The following is a 9,831-nucleotide window of genomic DNA, read 5'->3' as shown; positions in this document are numbered from 1 at the left end:
AACTCCATGCATCCATGTGGCTCAAATCCTACGAGAAGATTTCGCCAGTAATAGGCGCACCCATATGGCCATATGCCCATATTAACCACCAGTACGTAGTCTCTCTTCTTGTGTTGGTTCATTCACTCGTCGACCGTGGTCCAAACCGGGGTGGCTTCTGGCTTGTCCCGCCTCCGGCCTCCGGCCTCTCGCTCCCGGCTCCCTCCCTATAAAAGGTGCCGCGGCCTCCTCCTCCTCCGCAAGAATCCATCCAGCAAGCCAACAACAAAACACCGTCCTCCCTCTCTCTTCACTCCCCTGCCGTTGCAGCACGGGAGCGAGGGCACGAATTAAAGCCCAAATCGACAAGGCCGACCGCCACGCGCGCGCGCGTCGGTCGCCGCCCGCCCTTGCCGGCGATAACCGACGGGGACCACGCACGCCATCGACCAGCTAGCAGCGATTGACCAGCAGCCAACCAGCATGGTCGTGAACAACAAGGTGGACAGCCTGTCGTACGACGTCGAGGCGCCGCCGCCCGCTGCCTCGGCGGCGGCGGCGGCGGCAGCGCCACCTCCGGCGTCGTCGTCACCGGCGCCGGCTCATCCCGCCGCGCCCGTGACGCGGCAGGGCACCGCGTCGGCGTCGGTGCTGGAGCTGCACAAGGTGTCGGTGCCGGAGCGGCGGACGACGGCGAAGGCGCTGCGGCAGCGCCTCGCCGAGGTGTTCTTCCCCGACGACCCGCTGCACCAGTTCAAGAACCAGTCGTCGGCGCGGCGCCTGGTGCTGGCGCTGCAGTACTTCTTCCCCGTCTTCCAGTGGGGGTCCGCCTACAGCGCCAGTCTCCTCCGCTCCGACCTCATCGCCGGCCTCACCATTGCCAGCCTCGCCATCCCGCAGGCACGTGCTCTGCTTTCCCCTGCTTCTCCTCCCCTCCCTCCCTCCCTCGCCTTCATTCATTTCCTAGCAACTTTTGGCACGGTTTTTTATGGCACGGCCCAGAATATAGGCCGGCCGGCGTGCGGCGCGCAATAACTATCTCTAACACGGTTGCCGTCGTTGCCGTCGCCGTGCAGGGAATCAGCTACGCCAAGCTCGCCAACCTGCCGCCGATCATTGGCCTATGTGAGTTTCTTCCTGCTCCTGCTCCTGCTCCTGCCTGCAAATTCGTAGGAGAAATCTCAATCTCTGCAGCAGGTTGTCTTGATGAATGAATCTGCAACTCCAGTAATAACCTTGTTGGGCACCGATTTGGTGCATGCATGCAATTGCAAGCAGATTCCAGCTTCGTGCCGCCGCTCATCTACTCGCTGCTGGGGAGCTCGCGGGACCTGGCGGTGGGGCCGGTCTCCGTCGCGTCGCTGGTGATGGGGTCCATGCTCCGGGAGGCCGTGTCTCCGGACGAGCAGCCCATCCTGTACCTGCAGCTGGCCTTCACCGCCACCTTCTTCGCCGGCGCCTTACAGGCGTCCCTGGGATTCCTCAGGTGCCATTCTGCACTAACACTGTTCCATTGACTGGAGCTAGCCGCCGGCGATCTCGATCGGCCGGGCGCGGCAGAGCAGCTCATCACGCATGCGCTTCCGTCCATGCATTGGCATCGCAGGCTGGGCTTCATCGTCGACTTCCTGTCCAAGCCGACGCTGACGGGCTTCATGGGCGGCGCCGCCGTCATCGTGTCGCTGCAGCAGCTCAAGAGCCTGCTCGGCATCGTCCACTTCACCTCCCACATGGGCTTCGTCGACGTCATGCGCTCCGTCGTCAACCGCCACGACGAGGTACGTGCTCCTGCTCTGTTCGACTGCTCTGTCGTCGCCTGCCGATCGTGATCCGGCCGGCCGGCAATGACAGAGCAGCAAGACTGTCTGCGTCTGGTATAAAATTGACCAGCTACGCAACAAATCATCCTCGTTCTCACAATTGCTCGTGACGACGACGATGGATGCAGTGGAAATGGCAGACGATCGTCATGGGCACCGCCTTCCTCGCCATCCTCCTCCTCACACGCCAAATCGTAAGCTCTCTAATCATTTGAGTATGAGTATTCATTCTTCGGCTTTACCATGTGTATTTCTTCGGATGAAATTGCTAAGATTAAACAACTAATTACTATTAGTAGTAAGAGATAAATAAAGCTAGCTAGAGTAACAGTAGCCGCACATACAAAATGTGACACGGACCGTTTGTACAAGTGGTTTCGCATTTCTCCCGCGACACCGACCGGTGTAAACTAAACCGGGTAAAATCTGATCTCTGTCACTTTTCTTTTCTTCATTAAATTAAAAAGAATTGCTAAAGGGCAGATGTAGTTAGATTGATTGGTTAATCATCAGTCGGCAAAATTCTCTACGATTTTTCTGACCATGGCGTTTGGATGGACAGGTAGCTTAGCTTAGCTTCTAGGAAAGATGATGGGGCTGCAAAAAGGGAAGGTGGTGATTCAAACCCTGAGTTCATGGAGGGGCCCAATGGTGCCCGCCACTAACAAGGAGTTTTTTACTCCACTGCATATATAGTTTAAGAAATGTCCAATAATTCATGGGGGTAATTAATTAAGAGCCAGCTCCTGCTTCTTGGGACCTAGTACTGTTCACATCTCCTCACACCCCCACCCCCACCCCCACCCAAAAATAAAAGGAACTCCTTTCAATCCATTTACCTTATTGCAAATAGAATCCCTAAGTTCAACACATTGTCGCAGCAAAAGAAGTATTTTCTATAACAAAAATCAGCATGGCCTAGTTCCCTTAGGACCTTTTGAACGGTTTCAGTTAGTTATCCAAGCTAGTTGTCCTCTATGCAGTTACTTAAAGAAAAATGGTTCAGAGTTACTTGACTCGACTAAACAGTTGGTATGCCAAGAAAAGTTGTCCTCACCCAGGCCTAATCTTCCAAGCTAGCTATCAATGGACTGAAACATGGTGCCAAAAAGTGTTTCCTCTTTAAGGTTGTGTATTTATGAATTGGGGATAGTTTAAAGCATCATTTTGTTTTCTTTTTATTTTAAAATGAAAAGCACCACTGTTTTCTTTAAGTAAACAAGAACAAAGCATATATTGCTGAAGGCCTGAAGCGCACACATGTATTTTGAAGCAGCACTTTGCTTGAATAGCCTCTTAATGAAAAACGGGCAATATGCCCGATCGATAGAAAAAACTTTGCTTGGATAGATATAGTCTGGTGTGAACTTGCAAGTACCAATTGTGTGTGTAGATAGAATGTTAGCAAGCATTCACATTGCTAAACCACATGGATCAGATAGAGTAAGACATGTGCTTGTGGCTTTGGAATCTATTCTGACAATGCACCAGTGGAACCTCGCCCAATGCCCTTTTTGGGGAGAATGCGTCTGATTTGGCTTCTGATGTGTCACCTGCTAATATGCAGCAAGTTGGCCATGGTCATCTGTGCATGATATGTCACCAATATCTCCAGAAAAGGATTAACAAGCACTTCCATGAGAGTTGAGACTGTAAATGATTCGCCATCACTCATGACAAGTGTCTATAGTTTCATCACTCTCTAGCTAGCTGCAGATAAAATTGCTTAAGAAGGACGCTGCTCCTTGTCACTTGGTATGATATGCTTAAAAAAAGTGTCAGTCTGAGAATTCCACTCTGCTGGGGCCATGCCTGAGAAATCTTCAAAAATCAGTGCCTCCAAAATCAACAGCTTTTTACATAATTTTATTTATTTATACTCCTAAAGTTCTTGTATCTACTAGTAATTTACAGTACACAAATCTATCTATTTTGTCTTGTTTGAGATTATAAAAGCAATGAATGAATGATAGACAAACTTATCAACTGCTAATTTTGTTCACTGTATATTTTTTTCAGAGCAAAAGGAATCCAAAGCTTTTCTTGGTAGCAGCAGGTGCTCCCCTGGCGTCAGTTATCATCTCCACCATCCTCTCCTACATCTGGAAATCCCCCACCATCAGTGTTGTAAGTATCTTCAGTATAGCCAATCTGAATCAGTTCCCTTCAGACCTCAAATCTAAGAAACAAAAACAAATCATTATTCGTTGCTTCATCTGTAAATATCTTCTTCTTAAAATATTGTTTCACATTCTGCAAAAACACAGATTGGCATCCTCCCCAGGGGAGTGAACCCTCCTTCAGCGAACATGCTCACCTTCAGCGGCTCCTACGTGGCGCTGGCGATCAAAACAGGGATCATGACAGGCATATTGTCCTTAACTGTAAGACAAATTTCCATGAAACTGCACTGCAGCGATGTGAATTTGTGATTTTGATTTCAAAATGCATGAAAGTTTAGATTTTGACCCAGCTAGCTGAAGGAGATTTGTTATTTCGAAAATAAAATGAAAAAAAATGCAGGAAGGGATTGCAGTGGGCAGGACCTTCGCATCCATCAACAACTACCAGGTTGACGGGAACAAGGAGATGATGGCGATCGGGATCATGAACATGGCCGGCTCCTGCACCTCCTGCTACGTGACGACGGGCTCCTTCTCCCGGTCGGCGGTGAACTACAGCGCGGGCTGCAAGACGGCGGTGTCCAACATCGTGATGGCGGCGATGGTGCTGGTGACGCTGCTGTTCCTGATGCCGCTGTTCCACTACACCCCGAACGTGATCCTGTCGGCGATCATCATCACGGCGGTGATAGGGCTGATCGACGTGCGCGGCGCCGCCAAGCTGTGGAAGGTGGACAAGCTGGACTTCCTGGCGTGCGTGTCGGCCTTCCTCGGCGTGCTCCTGGTGTCTGTACAGATGGGCCTCGCCGTCGCCGTCGGCATCTCGCTGTTCAAGATCCTGCTGCAGGTGACGCGGCCGAACCTGGTGGTGGAAGGGCTGGTCCCCGGCACGCAGAGCTACCGCAGCGTGGCGCAGTACCGGGAGGCCGTCCGCGTGCCGGCGTTCCTCGTCGTCGGCGTCGAGTCGGCGATCTACTTCGCCAACTCCATGTACCTGGTGGAGCGGGTCTTGCGGTACCTCCGCGACGAGGAGGAGCGCGCGCTCAAGTCCAACCTCCCCTCCATCCGATGCGTCGTCCTCGACATGAGCGGTGAGCTAGCTCGCTAGCTAGCGCCATGGAACTTTAGTTACATTAAGTTTACTCGCTTCATGTCATCATGTGATCGAATCTTGTTCGATTCTTGCAGCCGTCACGGCGATCGACACGAGCGGTCTGGACGCGCTGTCGGAGCTGAAGAAAGTCCTGGACAAAAGACACATCGAGGTACACATGCATATACAGCTGCTGGCTAATGTTGCTACATATATACCTGTTCATCGATTTGGATTGCCAAATGAAATGACTGAATTTTGCCGCATGCGTGCAGCTGGTGCTTGCCAACCCGTTGGGGTCGGTGGCGGAGAGTATTTTCAACTCGGCGGTGGGGGAGACCTTCGGGTCGGACCGCCTCTTCTTCAGCGTAGGGGAGGCCGTCGCAGCGGGGGCATGCAAAGCGGCGCAGCCCTGACCGGCTGACCTTGAGGTGCCGGGAGCATGCATAGGATGGGGGCATGGGGCACGGTCCTCTGGCCAGCAGAAGCAGCAGCAGTAGAAGAAGCGAGTGCTTCTCGGAGGAGGACATCGTGTTCCGGCCATTAGGCGAGAGGGAGACTGCTGGTACTGATGGTAGTGGTAGGGCAGGACGAATAACATGGTGGTGGCCGCCTCCTCTCTTCCTCCGATCCGATGCAGCTGCAGGGGAGGGGAAGAGTTTTTGAAGGATGTGACCCGTTGTTGTAGTTGTTCTCAAAGTAATCAAACGAGAATTGCTTCGTGGCAATTCAGGACTTTTTTGCACTAGAAAAAAAAAACTCCAGGACTAGGGCTATTTTTACAGGGAGGGGCAGAAAAGAGGGAGTGTGCACGGCACCGGCACGGGTGTTTGGTTGGGAGATAAAGTGGTGGTGGTTAATTTTTGTGTGATTGTTGGAATCTGCTTTTTGGAATTGCCAATGAAAAGTCTTGGATTCTGTTTATCGACAATCTACTGCTGTAGAATCTGGCCGCTTGACCTGTGAAAAAATGAGAAATAACATGTGTCAAATTAGACCGTGTCCAGTAAGGATGGACATCACTCGACCACTAGAATTTGATTCCTACGTACAACTCTATATACTCCAATATAACAAGAGACCAACAAACATCATCATCTATATTGCAACAACAAAATGCAAGACTCAAATTTTAAACCCATAAAACCTTTACATTTCAGTAAAAAAATGTTTCTTTTTTCATTAAGATAAAATAAGCATGTGAAGTCATGTTCTAGAAAAAAAATTAAGATAAAATACGTGTTTCCATACATAGAGATATGAAAGAAAAAAAAACTTGATTCTCAGTCTCACCTCGTGAATTTCTGGTTTCGTGTCGACCATTTGTTGATTGGAATATCCACTGAAAGACAAGAAACTACAATGGTCTAAAGTGTTAACAACTCTGCTTTAGAATCTGTAAGAGAATCCACTCCACCCAAGTTTTCAAAAAGGATATGTTCATACCTCTTAGAATGTGATGTTTAAGAAAGTTAGGCTTTTGATTTTAAAGGAAAACACAAATAGAACATTAGCAATATCGGTTAGCTAATATAATGGGATTTTAATTACTCAAAATTATATTAACTAATAATAACTATGGCCTTGTTTAGTTCCAAAAAGTTTTCCCAAAAAGTGCTACAGTAGCTATCACATCGAATCTTGCGATACGTGCATGGAGCATTAAATGTAGACGAAAAAAAACTAATTACACAGTTTGGTTGGAAATCGCGAGACGAACGTTTTGAGCCTAATTAGTCCATGATTGAATACTAATTGCCAAATAAAAACGAAAGTGCTACAGTAACCGAAATCCCAAACTTCACCCAACTAAACAAGGCCTATATTCTATTATACATCCTAGCATAAAAAAACATGTGCCTATTTTACTGGGAGGGGCCGAAAAGAGAGTGTGCGCTGGCATAGGTGTTTGATTGGGACATAAAGGAGTGATGGTTAATTTCTATGTGATTGGCGGGATCTTCTTTTTGGAACGCCGATGAAAAGCCTTGGATTCGATTTATTGATAATCTGCTACAGAATCCTATTGTTTGATACATAAAAACTAGGAAATAACATGTGCCTAACTGGACTATGTCCGATAAGAGTGGATGTCAGTCGACCACTAGAGTTTGATTCCCACAATACTCCAGTGTGACAAGAGACCAATTAATAGCTTAACCTGTAGTGCTGCGTTGTTGGCTTAATACATGACAACTACAAAAAATCAAGGCTCAGATTTAAATGCATAAAACATGGAGTTACATGGCACTAAATAAGTTTTTTTACTCTCATTAAGATAAAATAGGCATTCCATACAAAGAGATAAGAAAGAAAAAAAGCTTGATTCTCAGTTTCACCTTTGTGAATTTCTAGTTTCATGTCGGCCGTTTCTTGAATTGGAATCTCCATCGGAACACAAGAAACTACACTTGGACTAACATATTAACAACTCTGCTCTAGAATCTGTAAGAGAATCCACTCCACCCAAGTTTTCAAAAGGGATATGTTCTTACCTATTAGAATGTGATGTCTGAGAAATTTAGGCTTTTGATTTTTAAAGGAAAACACAAATAGAAAATTAGAAAAAAAACAAGCAAGCCTATATATTAATAATTTGTTACCGATAAATGCCCTCTCAAGAAATCGTGCATGTGTTTTCAAACAACTATTGGAGGTATTGATTATAGGGTGCACGAAACTAAAAAAAAAACATCTAACCTTGTGGTGAGGTAGTTCAACAAAAACCTTTGGTTTATGTCTCCACATTTTTTCTCAATCCTAATCTGACATGTGGTTTATCTGATAAATGCAATCTAAAATTTTTATCCATGTCTACGATAATAGATCCAGAACATGTGCATCTATCATGACATATATAAAATGTAGTCTTCATGATCATTCAAGTCTTAAAAAAATATATGAGGCCAAGTCTATTTTTCAGGAAAAAGAGTGGAAAAGTGGATGATTGTGCGCGGCACAAGGGTTTGTTGGATGGGAGACAAAAGGTGTGGTGGTTGAAATTTGGATGTGATTGTGAGAATTTCCTTTTTGCAAGCGCAAGTGAAAAAAAGTCTTGGATTCTATTTACTGATAAATTACTATAGAATCATGCTATTTGGTACAATTTCTGTTTAATTTGTGGGGAAAAAAACCAGGATAGCATCTCTGCATGTGCCAAACTGGACCATGTCAATTGAAGTGCCATTCCATATATAACCCACCACCAACATAATTTGACTGCTTTGCTGTTCGCTGGATATACACGAGCAACAACTACGGCATAGTACAAGGTTCAAAGGAACTTTTGGTATAAATGAGATTTTAATTAAACCAAGTTACTTAGCAGTAACATAAGTGCTTCCATATATACTTGGAACAAAAAAAAACACGATTCACGGTTCAACCTTTATGAACTTCTGGTTTCTTGTCTTCCTGTTTGCTTAATTCAAACATGTAATAAGTCTGCTTTTATTAGAAACTGTTACAGATAATCCACTCCACTCCAAGTTTCCGAAAGAAACACAAGAGGCAGATTCATCACTCACGTAAAATAACACCTGGTGGAAGGTGAATATATTTTCCCCCCCTTTGGTGTTGGATTCTGCAATGCAATTGGTGGGGTTTAGTTCCCTGGGCCTGGATGACTTTGTGGTCAGTGGTGGGGTGGCCAAATTTAATCATGAGATTAACATGCTGGGGAATGATTAGTATAGGCTCACTTTGTGTGTGTGTGTCCAGGTCATTATTTATCATGAAACGAACTTTTATCATTTTAGTAGTAGTAATAAGCGTTGGGTGTGCCACGTGTACGTACTGTGCACTGGGGTCCCACACGTGTGCCAAGGCAATACATGTGTCTCATGGTGTTTGGATGGAGTGTACCCCCATCTATAGTTGCTTTCCTACGAGGAAGGGCTTTATTTGTTAATAACAAACTACGGAAGGCATTTATTCTGCTACTCTGAATAATTTAATGGGAAATGGATGCTAAACACAGTGCCTGATCAAAACACTCGTAAGAGCATGATAGTTTGCTAAATAGTATTAAATTTTGATCACAGAGGCACCCTAATGGGAAGGAATTTCTTTTGTTAATTTAGACATCCTAGCATAAAAAATCATAATGATAGCTTATTAGCCTTAATCTCAAGACTAGGAGAATAATGCAAACACAAGTGGGTAATTAGTGCACTTTCTCATGACTGATTTTAAGGTAGCAGTTTCTGGACCATCAGTTGTGGCAAGAGCACCCAGAAGGCCAGAACGAAGCCATGATACCAGCAGCTACATTTCAATGATGATAAAGCATGTCTATCACTTACAGCATATATAGATAGAGTGGTACTTACATCTATATCCATGCATGGAGTCAAAAGACTATATCTTCCTTCCAAAGGTGCCCTATCCCTAAATTTTCTAACAAAATCTTGAGGAACATTTTGAATATTTGCAGCGAAGAATGGAATCTAGCAAGAGCTAGCAGTCACCCTGTGATTAAATGCACGTATTTATAGCTTCTATTGCCAACCCTAATTGTGGGGAGGATGCGATATTAGAGGCAACATGAAACCGTCGGCCAGCAAATTCGTCCTCAAATAGATAGAAGCGTGGTGGAGCACCAAAACTAGCTAATGCTAATAGAGTAGTTGCTCCATACTAGGCAATGTCCATGTGTTTCTTTTCTCTGAATTTTGAAATGTGAACCCTGTCACGTGTGTTATCCTCGCTCTAGCCAGCTTGTGTTGTCCATTTTTTAGTATAAAATGTTTCCCTCCTCGTTGTAGGAAAAGGTAGCCGTCGAGTTACCTACAATGTTGTCTACGGCCATGCATGT

At 46.0% G+C, this 9,831-nt stretch overlaps 1 protein-coding gene and 1 long non-coding RNA gene across 2 annotated transcripts; one reads left to right on the top strand and one right to left on the bottom strand.

Annotated features, from left to right (window-relative positions):
• Positions 1-236: 236 nt before the first annotated feature.
• On the top strand, positions 237-5,946 carry LOC136528810 (probable sulfate transporter 3.4). Its single transcript, XM_066521795.1, has 10 exons — positions 237-879; positions 1,056-1,104; positions 1,258-1,465; positions 1,586-1,757; positions 1,928-1,993; positions 3,819-3,926; positions 4,067-4,183; positions 4,323-5,013; positions 5,111-5,187; positions 5,291-5,946. The coding sequence occupies exons 1-10, from the start codon at positions 463-465 to the stop codon at positions 5,429-5,431; spliced, it is 2,046 nt and encodes a 681-aa protein (XP_066377892.1). The 5' UTR covers positions 237-462; the 3' UTR covers positions 5,432-5,946.
• LOC136528811 (uncharacterized) lies at positions 5,869-9,433 on the bottom strand. Its single transcript, XR_010777144.1, has 3 exons — positions 9,347-9,433; positions 6,309-6,357; positions 5,869-5,975 (listed from the first exon to the last, which is right to left on the bottom strand). It is a non-coding gene; the product is annotated as an uncharacterized lncRNA (long non-coding RNA).
• Between the last annotated feature and the right edge of the window lie 398 nt (positions 9,434-9,831).

This window comes from Miscanthus floridulus, chromosome 19 (genome assembly GCF_019320115.1).
Source record: "Miscanthus floridulus cultivar M001 chromosome 19, ASM1932011v1, whole genome shotgun sequence".
In the NCBI taxonomy this organism is placed as follows: Eukaryota; Viridiplantae; Streptophyta; class Magnoliopsida; order Poales; family Poaceae; genus Miscanthus; species Miscanthus floridulus.
This window is presented reverse-complemented; position numbering and strand designations above follow the sequence as displayed.